At 41.9% G+C, this 24,037-nt stretch overlaps 1 protein-coding gene across 12 annotated transcripts in view; it reads left to right on the plus strand.

Moving 5' to 3' along the window:
• LOC147113459 (uncharacterized) overlaps window positions 1–24,037 on the plus strand; it is a 364,793-nt gene that overhangs the window by 261,019 nt on the left and 79,737 nt on the right. For all 12 annotated transcript variants that reach the window (XR_015079214.1, XM_085994578.1, XM_085994586.1 and 9 more), the window contains one exon: window positions 20,712–22,053. Coding sequence is in view for 11 of the 12 variants with exons in the window: in XM_085994578.1 (XP_085850704.1) it covers window positions 20,712–22,053 (1,342 nt within the window). In the remaining variant the exon portion in view is untranslated. The remainder of the gene's footprint in view (window positions 1–20,711; window positions 22,054–24,037) is intronic.

Consider the following 24,037-nt stretch of genomic DNA (forward strand, 5'->3'; position numbering starts at 1 on the left):
TGTTATTGTGTCTTTCTATATAATTCATGCACCAAGCCATTCCGAGATGAGCATATTTCAAGATGTGTTGAACCAAGTGAAAGTATAGAATAACTTATAGTCTTTCAAAATGTTCAAAAAACTTAAGCAGTAACTTAAATATATTTTTATAATTGCTAACCTCTCAAAATACAAATGTGTGGTCAAACAATTCCTTGTTAATGAATGCAAAAGGTTTGTTGCTAACATAAAGCCATGGTATTTTCCAAGTGGTGTCCCTCCCTCTTTTTCTATTTAAATTAAATCTTAAGATAGCTCACCTTAAAGTATGAGTCACAAAATTGAAAAATTGTATTGATTAAATTGGATCTTTGGAAAAGTTATTATCTGCAAAATTTGAAGGTACAGGAAACTTTCTGGTATCCGGCACGGACGGGACCGACGTGATGCCGGTTCATCAACAATTCCGGATAACCGAACGCTATAGTAAAAGATATGGAGCTCAGAGCGCCGTATAAAGCAACAAACCCACAGCTTCAAAACAATCAGCACAAGTTGCAAGCGTCTCTGTAGCTTAGGCTTCAGCTACACCCTTGCACAGCAACAAATGGAGTAAAAAAAGTAATACAAGTAATAAAAGTTATCTGAACCGACTCCTGAATTTTGCCGGTGGATAGAGCGTTCCGGTTATTTAGGGGCCGGTTAATCGAAAGTTTCCTGTAGCATCTTTCTGTTTTGAGAAATCCTTTCTTTACCCTTTTCTGTTCTGTTATAAAGGACATCCCTAAGAGATGTGTGTGTAAGGACTAATTGTATTCTAATAACACTAAACTGGTGGGATACAAAAGCAGTCTTACATCGAAACAGTGGGGTTGATTTTGACATTGAGGTGACCGACTTTTAGTCTTTTAGACTGCGGGTGCCAACGCAGCTCGCTAGGGCCTACCAATATTGGCTGCTCCAGCCTCCTGCAAGGTAAGTTCGGGATGGGTTGCAATCGTAGCGGGAGGATCCCGGGTGTCAGTTGTCCAGATTATTTTTGCGGAGCCCGGAGGAGCATTCCTGTTCCTCTGGGAACCCCAAAATATTTCCAAACTTACCTTTGCTGGGCCTCTTCAGCGCCAATGGAACTGACACAGACTCCGACCAGTCCCAACCAGTATGGTAATTGGGATCCTACTGCCATCATATGACCCTGCTTTGCATATCAAAAGGGCGGCGCTTTGGACACCTGGCGTTAGGCCCCTTTCGGTATGACGCCAGCTACATCATCAGCCTTAACACGACGGTAAGGTTACCGACCCTATTTTGAGGCTTTCGCCGCGCTGTTAACACCAGACAAATGAAGTGAAAATCGACCCCAGTAAGTGCTAACAGTCCTTTTTCAATAGGTTACTAAGATGGTGGCTGCATGTTTACAACCTGCAGAGTGAATTCAGTGTTGGAGCCCAAGCCACTGAAATCTATCACGCTGATGACTTTGAATCAGGCATTGTTGCCATATTAAGGAGTCGCTCAGGCAGCCTTCATTCCTGGAACAATCTGCTGTAAAAGCTGTACACAGTGCTTTCACTGTTTGTTTGCTGCAATGATAGCTTTTGCACTGCAGCAGAGATTTTGTAAGGCTTTGCCTTTTTTAAATTTACTGCATTTGCATATTTGGTTGTGCGGAGGCAGTAACTGATGTCACAACATCATTGCAGGGTATTTGAGTAGCTCTTTAGTGTGCCGTCCTTAAAGGTAGCCTGAATGCACACTTCTCATTCGGATCCCTGTAGCAGCTTCCCACAGTGCAGTGTAAGGTTTTTAGAACCTTTACTCGCGTGCTAAAAATAAATCACAGAGGCTGCACTTACCCCAGTTGACCATATGCGGCATCTGAATCCAAAATAGAGCTGGATTTGGTCAAAAGTTAACAGTTCATATATTTGTCAGACATATTAGTGTTGTTATCCTAATGATAATGGAGCCACCTCCAGTTACTAACGTTTGCTATATATGAAGTTTTTACAAGGAGAACAAATGTTCATTGTGACAGAGTGAAGGGTCACTTTGTGCTGGATGGATTTTCTGGCATTGAACTAATTTCAAGTCAGCAGAGGGCTATGTATAAGTCTTGGTGTATAAATCTATGTTACTCTTTAAAAATAGAATCAAGTCAAGCAGATCTTTCTCAGGCAGTTTTTCTTTTAACCCGCTCCATCCTGTTCATATTTTATTACTGGAGCTGCTATTGGCATAGCATTTAATTCTTTAAAAAAAAGGATGTTTTACTTGAAAAGTGTTATGCTTATTATTGGATTGATTATTTAAAATAGCTCTGGATTTATTGATTTGCATTTATTTCGATAGCTAATTGGTCAAAGTAGTGAGTAGAGATTTAAAGATTAATTGATGCCACAAAATATAACAAACAGCAGTCTTCTGCTCCACACATTGTTAGTGAGGTCTTGGGTGACTCCATTTTTTGGCGGGCTTCATTTTAATCTATGTAACAGTGACCACACTTCAAAAAGGTAATTCATCAGCTATGAAGTGCTATGGGAAATCCTGAGGTCGTAAAAGGCGCTATATAAATAACAAGCCTTTTCTTTTACATGAAGGACTGAAATGAACTTCCTTAATTCAAAATATCTCGATCAGAGTCAGCTATGCGTTGCCAAACTTCACAAGAAATATTAGTGCAACGACCGACAATGCTTTTGGTTTTTATGAATACAACAATATTACTTCATTACACCAAGGATTGGAAAGCAAAATATCACTGAAAAAGCACTTTGTTTCAAACTCATAGATTAAAATTGTCAAAACTTGAAATTCTGGTAGCTCTGCTGAAAAAAAATTGAATTTAAACCAGGCAATCCTACATTTTCCTCCAACTCAATGGAATTCTTCCATTTGGAATATAATTGCTGAACAGGACAATGTGGCTGGTTGTCATTCTAGTAATACAATATCCAAACCTGCATATTTTTCGAGAACGCAAAGTTTTACATGCTTATTTATATATTTTTTATATTCTAGTCGACATTCATTAAAACATTTATATGTCTGTTTCAAAACCCAACACTGTCGCTCGTCTTAACATGGACACCTTTAGTAATTGAACAATTAACTAATGTTCAATGTATGGTATGCATACAAGATTTTTTAAAAGCCTGCACCTGTATTCAATTTGGCAGAGTGTCAGAACAAAGACAAGCAAAGCAGTGTGTAGTTTCCAGAACAACAACCTTTCAGGAAACTGCTCTTTGAATGTTTCCATTCAGAATAGTGAAAAACAACTCTGTCAAAGAGACGCTTCTGACCTCCCTGGCAGCAATTAATTACCCTACTCTCTAATGAAGGTGTTTGATTTCGTTAAGGGAATATCTGATCCCTGTTGCGTTGTGGCTGAACGATGTTAATCTGACTAATATCACCACATGCTTAATGGGAACCTGGTCTGATTATTTTTTTTATTAAATGTCAAGACATCTCACTGTTAATATATAAAAATGAATAATAACCTGCAGGTGAGGACAGCATCAAAAGTACAAAGGCTGCAGACAAGGCTTTCAATTAATTCAGATTTCAGGCAGAATTGAACAGAACAGCTCATTTTTAACAATGAAGAAAAAACAAGGAAATCCAAAGAAAGAATAAGCTTGAATTTATATTGTGCCGTTGATATCGTTCGGACATCCTAATACACTTCAAAGCCAATGGATTACCTTTGAAGTGCAGTCACTGTTTTGCAGGCAAAGAAGGCAACCAATTTGGACACAGCAAGGCCCCACAAAGAGTAATGAAATAAATGACCAGTTGATCTGTTTCTGGTGGTGGTAGTTGAGGGACAAATGTTGGATTGGCTACTGAAAGAACGGCCATGCTCTTTTTTGAATAGTGCCATGGGATCGTTTAAGCAAGCAGACACTGTAATGTCCGTGTGTAATTGAGACACGGACTGCAGAAGTTGGTTATAACAGGTGTTTACTGAATGGAGACAAAACTGGAACTACTATGCAAAGTTACTACACAGGCTTATATACAGGGGTGGTCACTACTGGTACTGCAGTATACAGGGGCTGCAGAATATAGTTCCTTCTTCAAGGTACATACACTACAATTCCTCCCCTTTTAGCTAAACAGTATATAACATTCGATTAATAATTAAATAACATATTTACAATTACAGTTGCTATATACATCAGCTGAAGTTAATCAATTATAAATTCAGTCTTTGAGGAGGCTTCCTGATTCTGTCCGGATAACGCCTCTTTGGGGTATCAGGTTCTTCTGGCAAAGTTGATTCGGGATCAACGTCGTTGTTTGGTTCGTCTGCTTCCAATATCACCGATTCTGAGGTAGATGCAATTGGTACTTCGGTTTCATCACCAGGTGTATAGGATCGTGGTGTAGATTTGACGTTTTCCAGTGACTCTAGAATCTGGTCAGCATGGCGTCTTACAATGCTCTCTCCAACGTCCACGGTATACATTAGAGGTCCTTGCCGTGTGCAGATCGTTCCTGGCTGCCATTTCTCTGTGCGGTAGTCCCGGGCCAAAACTGGTTGACCTATCTTGAAGTATGTACAGATACAATTTCTGTATTTCCTCGCCATTGTATTCGACAGGCACCCTTATTTTCCCTCTAGGGTATACTTTCTGCCCCGTATATGTCTTCAAGACAATGGATGTGTCTTTCAAGGGTATGTGTGAGAATAGCCGCTCGTAGTCTCGTCGATTCATGACGGTCAGGGCTGATCCTGTATCCAGTTCCATTTTGACTTGGGACCCTGCTATCGTGAGGGTGACCCAAATGGTTCGGTGATCCTCTTTTGCGATTACGTTGTGTAGTTTGAGACAGCTTAGTCTCTTGTTCCCGGATTCACTATCGCTCTTCTGGTCTTCGGAACTACTGTCCGTCATCTTTTGTACTTTCCTGTACTTTTCCTTAGTAGTCTTTTTGTTGTCGTTAGTCTTCTTCCCGGACCTGCAAACTCGTGCAATGTGTCCCATCTTTCCGCATTGCCCGCATGTTTTGTCCTTGGACCAGCAGTCCTTCTGGTCATGGGTTGTTCTGCCGCAGCTATAACATTTTTCCAATCCCCACGTCATTTCATGGGTGCCGTATTCCTGTGGCTTTTGCTGTATTTCTGCAGCTCCCCTTGCTGCTGCTTCGTATGATACTGCCACGCTGAAAGCCTTATCTAGCGTCAACTCTTTCTCTGAGAGTAACCTGTTCTGGGTTCCTTCACTCAGGAGTCCACAGACAAATTTGTCCCGTGGGGTATCTGACAGTCCTGCTCCGAACTGGCAGTGCTTTGATAGCTTGCGTAGTTCCGTAAGGTAATCAGCATTGCTCTCATCTTTATGCTGATTTCTCTTGTGGAATTTAAATCTTTCTGCTATCAGCAGCGGTGTAGGATTTAGGTGTTCCTGTAGGATATCAACAATTTCGTTAAAACTCTTCTCCATCGGTTTGACTGGAGTGATCAGGTTCCGCAATAGGCCGTACGTTCTTGCGCCCATTAAGTTTAGTAGTACTGATGCGTTTTTCTCATCAGCTACTTCATTTGCCTTGCAATATACTTCGACTCTTTCCACATACGTGGTCCAGTCTTCTATTGCATTATCGAAGGCAGTGATATTGCCAGTCTTCGGCATCTTGGAGATCTAAGATGGCGCCTCCCGCGCTTTGCCTTCTTCCCCGATTGAACAAAATGGCACCTCCCGCGCTTTCTGCCTTTTCCGCTGCTGCCAGCGCTGTTGCTGGCGTTTTTATGCCTTGATGGCGATGCCCTATGGTCTTCGCACGCTTCCCCCCGCGCTGCTGCCAACGCCGCTCTCCGCGGTCCCCGTGGCAACTGCAGCTCCTCGCGGCTTTCTGCGCTTCTAATTTCTTTTTCTTTTATTTTAATTACTGTTCCCCTCATCAGCGCAGACCCTATGGGACACTTCCCTCCCTCTTCTCGAGTCTGTACGCTGCCCGGCTTCGTAGCACCGGCTGCGCCCTGTGTGCTCCATCCTCTCTCTCTCTCCTCTTCCCGACAATGCTGCTCGGCCCCGTTGAAAAGCCACCCGATCGAGCTCTAGCCCGCCGCAGCCCAGGAAGGATCAGTGTACTACCTGCCACCAGCCCGATTAGCTGGAACACCATAGACTGGAGAACCAAACCCAGCTCTCGACAGCCTCTCCTGCAAATCTTCGAATTCGATGAATCAGAGGGCAGTTGCCCACGGTCGACGCCCATTTCTTCTGTTTTTTTGTTGTTGTTCTTTTTGGATTTCTTCCTTCTGGCTTCGACCTCTAATAACTTCGCTTCAGGGATGGATCCCCGTGAGGTGGTGCAGAACTGTAGGTAAGTTCGGATCTGTTCGTCGCCAATGTAATGTCCGTGTGTAATTGAGACACGGACTGCAGAAGTTGGTTATAACAGGTGTTTACTGAATGGAGACAAAACTGGAACTACTATACAAAGTTACTACACAGGCTTATATACAGGGGTGGTCACTACTGGTACTGCAGTATACAGGGGCTGCAGAATATAGTTCCTTCTTCAAGGTACATACACTACAGACACCTCATCTAAAAGATGGCTGCTCGGACATTGCAGTACTTCCTCAGTACTGCCATGACGTGTCGGCCTAGGTTATATGCTTAAGGTGTGGCTTGAACCTGACAGATCAGTTAATATCTGGAAATGAAATGCTGGTTAACATTTTGGAGTGAAACCCTTCATTGGTACTCAACATTTTTAGTTATGACCTAGCTACTGAATGGTTCCTACTGAAACATTAACCTGTCTTAGATTCTTATTGACCTGCTGTCCATTTCTAGCACTTTCTTTGTTTTATATTGGATTTCCAGCATGCGTAGTTTTTCTTCTTATCGTTTTTTAAAAGTACCCGTTTATGCAAAGTCTCCAACATATCAATGCATTTTCTCTGCCTCTACAAACTTTCCCACAGATGGTGTCAGTGATACTCTTTGCTCACAGGGGCTGAAGTTGAGCACGGTGTGAAAGAATCACTCCCTGCCAATACTGGCATATTAGGGCACTGTTGCACAACACAAGACTGAATGAATCATTTACTCTGGCTCTCAATATACTTTTAATTATTCAGAAAAGGCAGCCAGGAGAAGAAACACCCAAGCAGTCCTTGCACACAGAAAACCCTGACTGCATGCCTGTAGAACTTTCACTATAAGAATACTATTTGGCAAGGGGGTAGCATCATGAAAGATTTGGGATGTTATTACCAGTGAATGCATCAAATGTCTGAACCTTCCACATACTGAGCAAGTTGAACCTGTGCATCACTGACCCTGGCAGCTGCGACTCCAAAACACTCACTGTGTCATCAATTATGTATTCATTTTAAACTGATGTAGAAAATATTGTACCAAAGAGATCAAATTGTATTTCTCACAATAGAATTTGAACAACCCTGCTTGTCACATATTGTAGGAAATAGGGAGGGAAACTGCAGTTCTGCACAGCTGATACAGTCATGGCCTTCAGTGAATTGAAAACACAGAGTATGCTGAGCAGGGCATATTTGATGGGGAAAGAAAAATTGGGAGCTGCTAATTAGTTTGCTGAGGGCAGCTACCATTATTATCCAGGTCAACAGCTGGTGTAGTTGAGAGTATGATAAGAGATCTGGAGATTCATTTTGTCAACTCCCCTGTTTCTCTTGTTCCCAGTAGAATTAAACTTGGGTTCTTGAAATGGTCACTCAAATTGAAAGCTTGTTAAGATAATAGCCAGAGTTATGAGCATTGAATTTGCTACATTTATACAAGACAAAATAAAACACCTGTCACAATATTATTAATTGTGGATCAACTGAGTTTTTGAGGTGAAAGCTACTTAGGCATCTTTCAGGAGCATGTCTCTTGAAAGCTATAGTAATTAGTAGGAAGGAGTTTATTAATTGGATATTATGTCGTGAATATTGCAATGAAAGGTTTTCCTGTTGATTTATTTTCCCCATTGCCTCAGTGAATGAAAGTATTGTTAACTGCGGTGACATAGTACAAGGGTTCTCTATGAATATGCAGAAAAAATTGTCCTGGAAATTGTAATTGGAGCAGTAGTATAAATCTGCAATCTGTTATTAAAGCTGATCTTGCTGGAAGGCAACCATTTATGGAGGACATCTGGCACTCCAGTTGCTGTGCAAAGGTCAGATTATTCTTTTGTAAGAGGGTATATCAAGAAAATCATACTGTACTAGATTTTTTTTTTAAATACAGTGGAGGGTAATGGGGAAACCAATCTGGGTGAAACTCTGTGAAGCTGGATTGCCACATAACTTTCATTTTATTCCATAAATTAAAACTATATTGGGCATCTTATTTTTGCGACATTTTACTTTAGCTGTGGAAGGTAATGTTTAAACCCAGCACAGAGAAAAATAACAGTGCGTGAGGCAGTTCAGTGTGACGAATGTCACTTTGCCAATTAAAGCGCATCATGGGTGGTTTTCATATAATTTTGTGAGATGATGTAAAATACTCAAATTGATCCTTTCATTTCCTTTTGATGAATAATTCTTGTTCCCCAATTTGAAGGTAATGTTTCTATTTGTCTATGGGGTAGCTACTATGTAGTTGCAGTGTGTCCCTGCTGAACATTTTATTTTACTTTGTTTTAATGTCGGCAGGCGCTGCATGTGCACATATATACGTTACATTTTTAGATTTCTCCTCACTTACTGCACTGAAGAATGTGGAGAAAGGATCTAATTTCATCTTTGTTTGCTCAGTTAGTTTTCACCTCTTGATGTGAGCAACAACTTGCATTTATATAATGCACTTAATGTAGAAAAATGATCCAAGGCATTTCAGAGTTGTCAGGAAACAGACACCATGTCAAAGAAGGAGAAATTAGGAAGGATGACCAAGACCTTGGTCAAAGAGATGAGTTTTATCGAGGGTCTTAAAGCAGGGGAGGGAGGTGGAGAGTTAAGGGTTTAGAGAGGGATTTCCAGGGAATAAGACCTAGCCAGTTGAAAGGCATAGTCACCAATGGTGGGGTGAAGGGAGGGGAAGGGATGCACAAGAGGATGGAGTGAGAAGAACAAGAGTTCGGGGGGCAGGTTGGAGATAGGGAGGAGTGATTTAAAGATGGCGCCAAAAATTTAAATTTGAGACGTTAAGGAACGAAGCCAACATATTTCAGCGAGGACAAGGGTGATGGGCAAGCAGGACTTGGGCTGGGGTATGAAATGGTCAACAGAGTTTTGGATGAGCTGCAGTTCATGGCGATTGGTGATTGGAGGATGGGAGACTGGCAGAGAGAGCATTAGAATAGTGCAGGTAGCAAAGACATGGATGAGGGTTTCAGTAGCTGATAGGCTGAGGTAGGGCCAGAAGCGGGTGATGTTATGCAGGTGCAGGCAGGCAATCTTTCTGGTGGAAAGAGTATGTGGTTGTAAACTCATCTCCGGGTTGAACAGGATGCCAAGGTTCAGCCTGAGGCAGTGGCTCGGGAGAGTGAGGGAGTGGAGTTTGTGGAGTACGATAAAGGCAATGGCTTTAGTCTTCCCAGTGTTTAATTTGTGGAAGTACAGACTCATCCATGACTGGATTTCAGACAAAGACCCTAAATTTCCATAGGGATTCTCCTCATCTCCTGTGGCAACTTCAGTGAGAGATCAGCAGAACTCCTGGAGAAATGACTAAAAGTGGTTTTTAATGCTGCTTCTCCAGAGATTCTGCTGATCTCCCACTGAAAATTGGAACAGCTCTGTGGAAATTCAGGGCCAAGCAGTTTCACAGCACAGAAGCAGTGGAGGGATCACGAGTGGTGGTGGAGAGGTACACCTGGCTTGTCATCAGCATACATGTGGAAGCTGTCTGTGGATGATACCGTTGCAGATTTTGGTTTGAAACTAGATACTCGCTCAGGTTCAGCCTCACTTGTCTCTCCCGTAAGCGGATCTCTGTCCTTGTGATCAGAAGTTTACCCTTACTGTCGAATAACAATTCATAAGATAGTGTGACCTCTGGAGATTATGTCGTTCAAACCGCTTGTTATATGAACTGGACTAATCCTGCACATGTTGCCACGTGGACTTCTCCAATCTTCTGAAACATGGACTTTAGTGAGACAAGGCCAGATACAAATCATTGAGCTGCTTTATATTACAGCGCATAAGTGAGCGAACAAAGTAACATTTATTGTAAATCTCACCTTCCTTCAACGTAATTCACCAACACTTCTTGCAACAGGAAAACAAAACATGCCACACTTACCTTGTTAGCAGGCTAAATATAACTTTTCTGACCAATTCTGATTCTGTCTAAATGAGGATCAACTCATCCTTTGTCACCCTCATCGGATCTTCACAACTAAACATAATGTGCTCATGTGTCCTTTCTTTATCTGATCCTTAGCTGGAGAGAAAGACGAGAAAGACATCAGCTTGACTTCTGATCCTCTCACATCTATGTGTCTGTGGATTGACCAGTAGGGTAGCCAATTAGTTCGGCCCCTGCCCCACTCCTTGAGCGCCAATAAATAGACCTTCCTAACGTAACAAGTTTGGATGTTCCACAGAGGAAGGTCTAACTCCCATTGTCAGACGCTGACGTGGTACCCAAGAAGCACAATTTCACAAACTGGTTCTTCTGGTTCTAATACATTCCCCAGCACAGGTTGTATTGGGAGTTTGAAAGTGCGGTTGCAAGTTATTTGGGGAAGAGTTTTCTCACAAATTGCGTACACGTCAGATGTGGGTTCAACCAGAACACAGTTGTGTGGAGTGAAGCATGTTTTCAGAAACCGCAGATACAAATATATTGTTGGAACATTGGAAAGGAAACAGTGGCACTTGACTTCTCTCTCGAACTACTCCCTCTATGCAGAGCAGGACAATGGCCAATGCAGTGGTGGAAATATTAACTTTGGATTTACATGTGCAGTGCCTGCATGTTAGAACATGTTTTTGCTTCAATTTGTATTCAAAATACTTGTAACATCTGTGGTCAGATTTTTCACACAATTGAGCAATGGCAAGTTTTGATATTTTACAATTGCTTCAATTCAACTATGTCAAAAAGAAGTAATTCAACAGTGGCTACTTCAAGAGCATGCTCCCACTGAATTCAAGTGGAAAGGCAGGCACACAATTGTAACAGGATCAATGTTCACATTCAAAATAGTTTCCCCAAAGATGTTTATGGGAAAGTTATAAAGGGTGGCCAAAGTCAGTAGAAAACAAATCTGTGTTCTCACATCAATATTACTACCTCAAACATCCTAGGGGAAAAGAATAGGTGGAGCTGAGGTATGAGATAGAGAGGCCATCATCAGACAGAATACAGCTCCTCCTTTCTCTTATAGAGCACGTTTACACTGCAAATGTTTTAATTTAGCGGAGTTCCTTTATTCCCTCCCCCACTATGGTCAGTATTACTGGACATGAAACAATTCAGTTTAAATTTATTTCGCTGCATTGATATGAAATCTTTTCAATAACACTTGCATTTAGTGGCAACAACATTTCAGGTTTGTGAACACTTAGTGCATTTTAAATCCTGAATGATGCCCAAGCCAATAACTGAAAGCTAAACTGAAATTCTACCCTTTGGATTGCTGGAATTTGTACTGTTTTTCTGATCTGTGTAATTACTGCTATCTTTCTCACTTTGTATAAATTAAAATATCTTCCATGTTCTTCTGTTTTCCTACTATGTGCCTCTGTGTCACTGTTCCTTCTGCAGCTGCATTTGACAGGCTTGGAATCGGCAACTGAAAATGTCAACATTCTCTGTCCTCATTACCCACCCACACCTGATGATCCTCTTTTCCCATAATGCAACAAGATGACTGGGCAACATTCACATTCATCAGAAAATGTGTGTGATGTTCCATAAGGGCACGATGGTGCGATCTCCACATGACTGGAATATGTTGCGTCCCCTTTTTCACCACGTTGGAAAGCTGTCTGAATCGGTTAAAATAATTTGGATTCCTTCAAGCTTGAGTATCAGAAAAACCATTTTAGACAATGTAAATGCTTTCCTCCTTCTGTTCCGTTTTCATTTTGGGGCAGAATTAGTGTGAATCATAGAATCCAAGAGGTTTATGGCACAGAAGGAGGCCATTGGGCCATCGTGTCTGTGCCGGCCGAAAAAGAGCTGTCCAGCCGAATCCCACTTTTCAGCTCTTGGTCCGTAGCCTTGTAGGTTACGGCACTTCAAGTGCATATCCAAGTACTTTTAAATGTGATGAGGGTTTCTGCCTCTACCATCCTTTCAGGCAGTGAGTTCCAGACCCCCACCACCCTCTGGGTGAAAAAATTTCTCTTCAACTCCCCTCTAATCCTTTTTAATCTATGCCCCCTGGTTATGGACTTCTTTGCTAAGGGAAGTTGGTCCTTCCTATCCACTCTATCTAGACCCCTCATAATTTTATACACCTCAGTTAAACCTCAGCCTCTTCTGTTCCAAAGAAAACAGCCCCAGTCTGTACAAAATTCTCCAGTCCTGGCAACATCCTCGCAAATCTCCTCTGTACCCTCTCTAGTGCAATCACATCTTTCCTGTGTGTGCTGGGTGACTGTGGATGATAAATCACCAGGAGTGTCTCCGAGCACACAGCTGCTGTTTCCTGTCTCCTTTCCCATTTGTTCCAGAGGAAATTGGCCTCTGATCTCAGCCCTACGTCTGCAGTGTGAGAAAAACAGGTGAAAGGTGATTCGTTGAAAATATACATTGGTTGCAATTTTTGAAAGTTATGCCGAAGCTTCCAAAAAAGAGATTACCATAAACAGAGCTATGTCTAAAACTCACATTTCTAACATTTTTATAGACTTATTGGCCCTGACAATTACTCAGGCCATGGAGAGAGCGGGGTGGGGGAGGATTTCCAGATGGGAAACCTGGAAGTAAAGGTTTTCCGGACATCCTGCTGAAATTCACAGCGAGATGTCTTTTAATTTTTTCCTGGAGGTTACCCACCCGATGGCCAGCCTGATTGACTGGCTGTCTGTCTGTTGGGGGCAAAGCCTGTGGCAGAATGCTGCAGGCGGGAAGCAGAGAGGAGGGAGGAGAGGACAGAAAAATCAGGTGGGGGTGGGGGGGGGGGGGGTGAGATTACGGCAGGATGGGGAGGGAGATCGCCGGATGTGGGAGGGGGGAAGATCGTGGAGGTCAGGGTGATCGTGGAGGTTGGGGGGAGATTGGGGTTGAGGTTGGGGGGTAATTGTGGGGATTGGGGGGGGGGGTCGGTCGGCTGATCGTGGGGTCTGTAAAAAGATTTGCTTGTTGGGCCTGGAGGAAACACTCCTGCTCCTCCTAACCCACAAGCAGTGCTGTAACTGCACTTAGCTTGTGGATCCAGCCCATCTCGCCTCCTTTTACCTGTCGGGTTTCCCGAGCCCTGGGAAACCCAACCGACATTACTTAAAAATAAAATTCATTGTTAAAATGGAGGCACGCAGCCTCCTTAAAACAACAACAACAACTTGTATTTATATAGCGCCTTTAACACAGTAAAATGTCCCAAGGCGTATTATAAGACAAAGAATTTGACACAATGAGCCACGCAAGGAGAAATTAGGGCAGGTAGGTCAAAGAGATAGGTTTTAAGGAGCACCTTAAAGGAAGAAAGAGAGGTAGAGAGGTGGAGAGGTTTAGGAAGGGAATTCCAGAGCTTACGGCCTAGGCAACAGAAGGCACGCCACCAATGGTTGAGCAATTATAATCAGGGATGCTCAAGAGGACAGAATTAGAGGAGTGCAGATATTTTGGGGGGGTTGTGGGGCTGAAGGAGATTACAGAGATAGGGAGGGGCGAGGCCATGGAGGGATTTGAAAACAAGCATGAGAATTTTGAAATCGAGGCGTTGCTCAACCGGGAGCCAATGTAGGTCAGCGAGCACAGGGTGATGGGTGATTGGGACTTGGTGCAAGTTGGGACTTGGTGCGAGTTAGGGCACGATCAGCCAAGTTTTGGGTCACCTCAAGATTACGTAGGGTAGAATGTGGAAGGCCAGCCAGGAGTGCGTGGAATAGTCAAGTCTACAGGTAACAAAGGCATGGATGAGGGTTTTAGCAGCAGATGAGCTGAGGCAAGGGCGGAGACGGGTGATGTTACGGAGATGGAAATTGGCGGTCTTAGTCATGCTGCGGATATGTGTTCAGAAGCTTATTTCAGGGTCAAATATGACATCAAGGTTGCGAACAGTTTGCTTCAGCCTCAGACAGATGTTAGGGAGAGGGATGGAGTTAGTGGCGAGGGAACGGAGTTTGTGGCAGAGACTTAAAACAATGGCTTCGGCCTTCCCAATATTTAATTGGAGAAAATTTCTGCTCATCTGGAACTGGATGTCGGACAAGCAGTCTAACAATTTAGAGACCGTGGAGTGGTCGAGAGAAGTGGTGGTGAGGTAGAGCTGGGTGTCGTCAGCGTAAATGTGGAAACTGATGCTGTGTTTTTGGATGATGTCGCCAAGGGGCAACATGTAGATGAGAAATAGGAGGGGGCCAAGGATAGATCCTTGGGGGACACCAGAAGTAATGATGCAGGAGCGGGAAGAGAAGCCACTGCAGGTGATTCTCTGGCTACGATTAGATAGATAAGAATGGAACCAGGTGAGGGCAGTTCCACCCAGCTGGACGACGGTGGAGAGGCGTTGGAGGAGGATGGAGTGGTCAACCTTGAAACCTGCAAAGGATGTCATTTGTGACTTTGCTGAGATTTCAGTGACTGAGATTGGATTGTTCGCCTGCCCTGCCGACCCACCTGCTTTAAAATCGGAAGCAGGTGGGCTGGGGTTGGGATTGAAATTTGAAATTTTTTACTTCCCACCCACCTGTTCTTGGGGATTAAAATTATGCCCATTAATTCAGACCACTTTTGTCCTTATCTTTCAGTTGCTCTTAGTTGGAGAAAGTACAGCTTAAAAAACTGAAAATGTATCTCAAATTTAAAACTGAGAGAAAATTGCCATTTAAATATCACATGTTGGGGGAGCGGAAGATGTAGCTATCAGCTCCTCTCGTGCTGCTGCCCAGGCTCCTGTTGTTGATTTAACTTTGTAGACAGCCCAGCAGGATAGATATTAGCCAGGTAGTAGCTGAATCCTGTGCCACTTTTTAGTTCCAAACAGGAACAGAAATATGTGGTACGTGGGAATGGAGTCGAGATAAAGTAGCTTATATGGAGTCTGTTAGAGGAGCAGGCTTGATAGGCCAAACAGCTTTTTCTTATTCCAGTATATTTTACGTTTTTTATTTAATCTTTAGGTTCAGATGACATTGAGAAACCATGTGAACTTTGTCCAGTCCGCTAGAGTTAATTAAAGTCTCGTTAATCACTTATGAACATCCATTATTTGTGTGTGCGTTGTTGTATATGTCAACTAGTACCGTGACGGTGTTCTTCAGGGGCTGGGGTTAATGTATAATTTGGGGGTAGAGCAGAGGAAACTATATCATAATCTGACTTGTGTTACATCTTACCTGGGAGTGCTTGATGATAAAACTAGAAAAAGTACAAAAATATTCCATTCTATAACATCCTTAATGATGGTAAAATTCCATGCATACCTGAATGAAAAATAAATGTTGTATTCTGTAATTAGTGATTTGGCAGAATAAATAGTTTAAAGAACTATTGGATCTAGATATAATGTAAGAGATCTTAAAATTAACAAGGCTGAAACCTCTCCTGCACTGTTCCAATGATATATAGGAGGAAGGCTTTAGAGATGGTCATTTATTGTATATGATGCCTATCATCTCTCCTTATTTTAAGTGTAGTTATGGGGCCTGGAGAACTAAGTCTGAGATCTTCTGATCATAATGTGATTAAGGAAGCTGTCTTATGTTTTTGAGTGTACCTAGCAATTGAGGTGTAAAGGTTCGCATTTAGAATTGCATCCCAACTTAAAGTCAGAAGTAGCTGAGTGATCTTGATAGAAATGATAATCAGGGTCATTATGAAATTCATCTCAATACTGGGATTGTCATGCCCATTTATGATTGTAACTGGGTGTATGCATCACATAAATTCAATTATAACAGGGGATGGGAGAGGAAGAGAAAAGACTCTGTGCAGATTCACCAAAGAAGCTATGCATTAACACCAGCTCTTTCTCCGCTCATAGTGCTGTGTGACTGCAATTTGTGTTACTATTTCCTGTGATTTGTAATTCATAGAGACCTACTTAGCATGATTTCTGATAGAATAAATTGCAGTTGTGTTCTGTGTAAGTTTTTCACTAATTGCTTCTTGCACTCTCTATTCCATCATTGAAATAACCTGCTCTCCACATGATTGCTTTAGATCAGAGAACAGGAACCTTAATTTAGAACAGAAACTCACATAATTCAGCATCGTGTCACACTGCATGGACTAGTTGGCGACATTTCAAATCCTATGTAAAGAAAGATCCTAAATGATCTCACAAGCTTCCATTACTATGACTTGAGATCTTCCTCTTTGGGCAGAAAAAGTGTACTTAAAAAAAAAAGATTAAAGGAAGTATCTACTTTGTCTAAAATGTTTTGAGTTTCGCTTTGGTGACAACATTGCTAAGTTCAGTGGGGTGCATTTCCGCACCTGACTATTAACCTTGGTGAATTCCTTGGGGTTAGGCTAACTTACAGATTTCAGGTGGGCTCGCTGCATTATTCCCATCTGCTCTGGGGATTTCACCTTGGTGCTTGGGTGGGGGGTGGAAAACAGCAGCTGCAGCCTCTGGTTCCTGCAGCTGCTGAGCGGGGCCAACCTGCGGGGCAAGTAACCTAAAACCATATGTGCCTAAAATCTTAAAATCGCGGATGGAAGGAATGAATCGATCACCCCATGATGGATTCCACTCCCTGAGGGGGAAATTAGAATTTATAAGCCCCTCTACTGGCCCTTACCAATGCTGGATGTCAGTAACGTGGGTATGGTAGCATAGTGGTTATGTTACTGGATTGGTAATCCAGAGGTCGTAGTTGAATTCCCACCATTGCAGCTGGGGGAATTCAATTAAAAATAAATCTGGAATAAAAAGCTAGTATCAGTAATGGTGGCCATGAAACTACCAGCTTGTCATAAAAACCCATCTGGTTCACTAATGTCTTTTAGGGAAGGAAATCTGCCGCCCTTACCCCGTCTGGCCCATATGTGACTCCAGACCCACAGCAATGAGGCTGACTCTTAACTGCCCTCTGAAATGGCCTTGCAAGCCACTCAGTTTTATTCGAAAAGGCGACTCACCACCACCTCAATTCAATTCAATTCAATTTTATTTGTCATATATGCAGCAAACGTGTGTACTGCATAATGAAATGTTGATTTTTACGAGTCCTCCCAACATTGGAATAAATATGGCATAGCAGTGATAAAAATACTAATAGAAATACAGTAATAATAAATAAAACAACAGTAATAAATAATAATAAATTATTTGTTCATGAGTCTTATGGCCTGGGGGTAGAAACTGTTTCGAAACCTGCTGGTACGAGACCGTATGCTTCGATATCTCTTACCGATCCCGAATTGCCCTCAAGAAGGTGTCTTAGAGTCATAGAGTCATAGAGTAATACAGCACGGATAGAGGCCCTTCGGCCCATCGTGTCCGCGCCGGCCATCAAGCCCTGCCTAATCTAATCCCATATTTCAGCATTTGGCCCGTAGCCTTGTATGCTATGGCATTTCAAGTGCACATCCAAATGCTTCTTAAATGTTGTGAGGGTTTCTGCCTCCACAACCCTTTCAGGCAATGAGTTCCAGACTCCAACCACCCTCTGGGTGAAAAAGTTCTTTCTCAAATCCCCTCTAAACCTCCCGCCTCTTGAATACAACTGAGTGGCTTGCAAGGCTTATTCAGAGGGCAGTTAAGAGTCAACCACATTGCTGTGGGTCTAGATGGCAATTAGGGATGGACAATAAATGCTGGCTTGACGGCGATGTCCACATCCTGTGAATGAATAGAAGAAAAATGAGTGTCACTGGTCATTCCTGTTAAATTTGAATAGGCCCCCTCCCCACCATATTTGGACTTATTCTATGTCTACCCTCACTTCTGGTGGAAGATTCTGACAGCAGCAGGAATTGGTAATTTTCTGTCCTGTTAACACTACTAAAGTGGCACACTTAAAGCAGAAAATCTTGCTCTGTATGTCCAGCTATCCAGTGGAGAGCTTAATTTCGAATGAACAGCAAGCAAAAGAGATGGGTTGCACAACATGTTCATGCAATAAAACTAGAGGTAATGCAATAACTTGTACTCTGCCCCATGGCATTTTTTGCATCCTTCATTTACTATTCACTGATCTGAATATTGTCGATTCCCCTCTCATTTATGAACCATGCCGATTACACCTTGGGTATAACATGATCTTTACATTTATATTTATCTCTCGTTTGACACTTTGGCCTAAGTGTTCCAATTGTAACACCACTAGTAACCCATTAAAATGAATTGGTTACAGCTGGCCTTAGGATCAAAAACCTGGGTCTTTAAATCCAATATTATTTTTGACCCAGTGTGGGCAGGGTACTGCTGTTAATCTGCTGTCTTGATTTGACATCATTGATCTGGATTACTTGCCATAAAGCAACTAGTTTCTGTATATGCTCGCATCATCCATACACTGGTTGCTCTCTTTGTCATCATCTCTTCATTTTGGCTTTTAGCACCATTCTTGGAAGTATATCAGTGGCCTATCCATAATGCTATACCACAGACATGATTATTTTTATGATGTCTTTCTTGGCCTCATTAGGTCATTGATCTTTTCAACAGTAGAAGGAGCTTGCGTATTTGGTAGCAGCATGTTTTGCATACAGTTGTTTCAATTATGCAGATTTTAATGACCATATCTTCGCCTCTGCAGATCCATAAGAAAGGCAAGTTTGCATTGGAGCCTCACTTTCAGCTTCATAGTTAATATTGTTTACATTCTAGAACCTTGTTATTTTTGTGGCAAGTTTCATGATGAATCTTGTATTTTTTGATAATTTGATTGCAACTTCTGTCTATGATTTAAATTTTAAATTTGAAGTATATTGTGGTCATGAGCTAATTTTCCAAATAGAATTTCAGCAATTTTTCAGGAGGGACGATAGACACCATCTGCATTTACCCTCTAAGCTTTACCAATGCATAGTCAAAAATCAGTTAGTCTGGATCTTTTTACACACAGACAAAGGTTTTATCTAAGTCTAAGAATGCCATGGTGCCAAAACAAACCGGAACAGGAAAAGGAATTTCTTTGGATGGTAAATAAACAACATTGTATAATAATTCCTAACCAACTAGATAACAGTCAAGAGGTAAGCCAAAGGAGGTTGAATTGTCCTGTAGCACATAGGAAAATAACAAAGAGTTGGACATTGGAACATGGAATATTCTAACCTTTTACGTAGGGACATTGCAATTACTGGAACGAGTTGGAGCGACATAAAAAGAAAAGAAAGACTTGCAATTATATAGCGCCTTTCACGACCACCGGAGGTCCCAAGCGCTTTACAGCCAATTAAGTACTTTTGAAGTGTAGTCACTTGTAATGTGGGAAACGCGGCAGCCAAGTTGCGCACAGCACGCTCTCACAAACAGCAATGTGATAATGACTAGATCATCTGGTTTGATGGTGTTGATTGAGGGATAAATATTGTCCAGGACACTGGGAATAACTCCCCTGACATTAATAGAATATTATTTGAATTACTGAAGCTGTTTGGATGGTGCAAAAGGAAATCCATACACAAAATGGGCACAGACACTGATTTTGTTATTCACATAAAGAAGGCAATGAACATGAAGGGACTACTAGTAAAGAACCCCAAATATAACTCATTGCACGTAATGGGTGATAGTTTCAAACTGGTGATAACTGTGAAAAGTAGCAATGTTAAGCTATTTGCATGAGTAAACACACTGTGGGAGGGGATGCAGACAGTACTCCTTCACCTTATTTTTCCCCTCCTCTCTTACTAATATTACCCTGGTAAGAGGAAGATTAATTTTAAAATAGACTTGCCACCACCAGAGTAACAGAACCAATTGCATGAGTTTGGATCAGCTGGAGTTTATAGAGGGTGGAAGATTGAAGGCCAGCATTGGAGTAATAGTCTTGAGGTGATAAAGACATGAATAAGTTTTTTCGTGGCAGAAGAGCTAAAGTAGGGGTGGAGGCTGGCAATGTTATGGAGTTTAAAGTAAGTGGTCTTATTGATGGAGGGAATATGGGGCTAAGCTCAGGATTGAACAGAACGCCAAGGTGGCCAGGAAGGGGGAGTGGGTTTAGTGGCAGGGAATAAAAATGATGACTTTAGTCTTTCCAATGTTTAGCTGGAGGAAGTGCAGACTCATTCAAGAGCACGCGGACAAGCAGTCTGACACCACAGAGAAGGGATCATCCTTAGAGTTTATTTGTGACAGAAAGGCAGAGTTGAATGTCATCTGTCTGAATATTGCATTTGACCCCATTTCTGCAAATGACTATTACATTTATATTTTATGATTTTTTTTTAGGTTATTACTGTCACAGCAGATAAAATATTCTTGCTGGCTGCAATGCCAGAATGGGTAGACTCAAATTTTGGGGGGGGGGGGGGAAATCACTTTTTTTTGCAAACCTATGCATGTTTACACCATCTTTATTAAAGGATTTGGATTATTTAAAGTTGGGTGTTGGGGTAGAAGAAGAACTGATCTCAATTTAAATGTCAAGGACTAATGCAGTTTTTTTCACTGGTAATGTACAATAATCGCTTCTTTATTTTCTATTTCAGTGTTTTTTCCTGATGATAATCAGATTGTTGATGCCCCTGAAACCTCATTGCAGGAAACCGATTCCTTCAGACCTCTCTCTGAGTCAGCTTCAATTGTCTTTGATGAAGATAAACCAATAGCCAGCAGTGGAGCTTATAAAATTGATTTTGATAGTCTTGATGTTTTAGACTCTTTCCAAGTTCCCTCCTCTTTGGAGCCAAGCTCACCTGTGAAGTCAGAAGTTTCCAAAATTTGTGAACAAGCCAGTGAGAAGTCTCTGTGTGCTACAAGCAGTTCCAGCCCACCACCACCACAATCTCCACCACCACAATCTCCACCACCACAATCTCCACCATTCACACGAAAGTCTGATGGAACTACAGATGTTAGTAGTACAGAGGATGTGGCAAAAACCTTGCAGGCAGAGGCCTTTAGCATAGCCTCAGATAATGCTCCCAGTGTTAAGAAAAGGAAACCTAGACCACTATCTGTAAAAAAGATTAAATCAGAGAAACCAGCAGAGCCACAAGCAGATAAACTAACAGAGACCCCAACTGCGTCACAAACCCAAGCAAGGCCTACAGTCCCTGAGACTAACAAAGAAGTGGCTATATCGGAATCATCCTGCAGCAGTTTACAAAGTGACGTAAACCAACAGGACTCTCCCATTCCTCTTCTGGCTTCCTGCAGCTTTGATCCAGATAACCTTTCTGAGCTTAATCCATTTGCCAGTGGCGATAAACTACAAAGCTTATCAGTAGCACAGAGTGAAAGTGAGACCGTTTTTGTCGTGTTGAAAGAATCGGATAAATTAGCACCTGAGTCTGGAACAGTTTCTGATTCTCCAGCCGTGGGCCATGCAGTGAGGCTGGAATTTGATTATTCTGAGGATAAAGACAGTTTTGAAACTGAGCAAGAAAAAAAACCTGTTCCTAAGAAATTTGGCAAAAAATCTGGTGGAAAGATGCCACTTAGAAAGCCAAAGATAGGAATCAAGAAGGTTCCAACAGTTGAAAAGGCAGACAGTGCTCTTGCTACACCATCTTATTCAACTGCTGATCCTGATGATATCCCTATTCCAAAGACCACGTATTCGTTTGATCCTGCTAAATGGGATGATCCTAATTTCAACCCATTTGGTACTAATGTGCAGGTCCCAAATTCTCCCAAATTGTCTCCTGCTTCATCCAATTTTAACAAGGACAACTGCGATAACTCTGTGGACCCATTTAAATCTTCTACAAAAATCTCAGGATCCCCTTCCCATTCCCCTGCTTCATTTGAGGTGAATGATGACACTGGTGCAAGTGACGGGGATATTAATAATAAATCATCGAAGAAGAAGAGGCTACCTTTAAAGACGTAAGTAATAAAAGTTACTTTTAGCAAAATGTACAGATATATATATTAAGTCTTACCAACCAATATTGTGCTTTGCAGTTTTCCAGTGTCCTAAATTGTCTGATTGCAGGCTGTTGTATTAAAAAAAACATGAATGTTTTAGAAAATTCCAGCATACTGGTTATGACAATCCTCATTTTGTGCTGGTATTGTTAGTAGGAAGTACTTTGTATTAAAAAAAATAGCGACCTGAAGATGGGTTGGTGGCACTGATACAAAATAGTATGGTGAAGGGATACAGGTTCATTCTTTGCTCCTGCCCGCCACTTTTGTGCTCTTCCTGGCAAATATATAAAGTGCTATTGGCAGAGTCCTGGGAGCAGATTCCCGACCCAGTGTGTGATCAGGGAGGCCAAGCAAGAAGAAGGAAAAATGAGTGCTGGTTTCCCTCTAAATTTGAGGCATACTTACTCTCCCCAATAAGAGTCTGTGTTTGTATATCCATAGTCAATGCTGAGTTAGCTGAATTCTGTCGGGCAGTGGTCGCGAGTGCTACACTTGGCGTCAGCACCCCTAGATTAGAGAGGGGACTATTAGCTTTGGTTCCCATTTGTGCGTACAGTCCATGTGTGTGTGTGTGTGTGTGTGTGTTTATGTCAAACGTTAATTTTGTTCTGTCCAAATACTTTTACATGAAGGCAATACCCCTTTATTTTGGACCCTCCAGACCATTTCAACTTCCCTCTTATGATAGTGAACATTTTACTCTCCTAGCCTTTTTGTAATAATGCCGTTTTTTATTCCACCTTCCCCTTTTTTTCCCCTGAGGGAGTGAGGTGAGGAGAGAATCCATTTAAAGGCTGTTGGCTCCACACCTACTATAGCGGGAAGGGCAGATGAGCAGAACATAGACATTTCATCCTGGACTTCACTTCAGTATTGGTACTGCTAAGCAGCGGTGGACTGGCCATATGGGAAATTGGGAGATTTCACAAATGCCCCTGTGAATGTTTCCATGGCGCTTTTTATCGGCGCTCCCCTTTTTCCGTGAGAATCCTGAAGAATCCTATGCCCTTTCGTGGAAGCCAATCTGCCCCTGCTGCTCAGAAAATGTGATTATGACACAGTAGATGGTTTCACCGGGGGGGTGGGGGGGGTTCTTCCCTTATTCTTGAGATCTTCCTCCAGTTATCCAGCTGAGAACTACTGAAACCCAAAACATGATTGTGGGTTTGGAGTATGCATTTGAACCTGTGATTTCAAGGATGCAGACTGAGTATCTTTATCAGCAGGTGGCCAAAGAGTGTCACTTGTCACACTATCAAATTGCTTCACATTTGATTTAAAATTGGGCAAAAACTGCAACAGACATGAATGCCTTTTCTTTTTGAATCTGTCAGTTGCTGACATTCGGGAAGATCCAATTTAACCTTTTTCAAATACTGTCACATGAGGAATATCACCTCCAGAACAAATGTTTCTTGCAGCAGGACATGAGTTAACTTAACTTGACAGCCTTAATGGGCCATATGGTTTTGCTGTCACTTGCTGCGGCTTCTGAATGAAAGTAAGCGTGGACAAAAAGTGTCTCCATCTTGAGTGATTGTCAGAACAGACATAAAAGGGGCATTGTTGCTCTAGAACTATGCAATTGTAATATTTTAAATTAAGTGATTAGATCAATAGACAAATTACTCATGAATATTTAATTTTCTTAGATCCTGTTGTGGTTATGCTGTACAATTATCTGAAAGTATTCTTAAGCTTCCACCATTTTGTTCAGATCATGATTAGTGTATTGCCTTGTTTGGTCCCCAGTGTGATACTTTATTCAATGAAATGATTTGATGTAATTGAAAGTATCCTAAAATATTTTTTACATTATAGGTAGAATATCCGGGGTAATCATTTGGACAGTAAGGCTACACTTACATGACAGCATTCAAATTTTGTATAAACCTGAGTTTTATATAGAATTGAGAGTTGTTGAGGGGAAAAGAAGTAG

Source organism: Somniosus microcephalus, chromosome 8 (assembly GCF_052327205.1).
Source record: "Somniosus microcephalus isolate GS21.2 chromosome 8, FLI_Smic_1.0, whole genome shotgun sequence".
Lineage (NCBI taxonomy): Eukaryota > Metazoa > Chordata > Chondrichthyes > Squaliformes > Somniosidae > Somniosus > Somniosus microcephalus.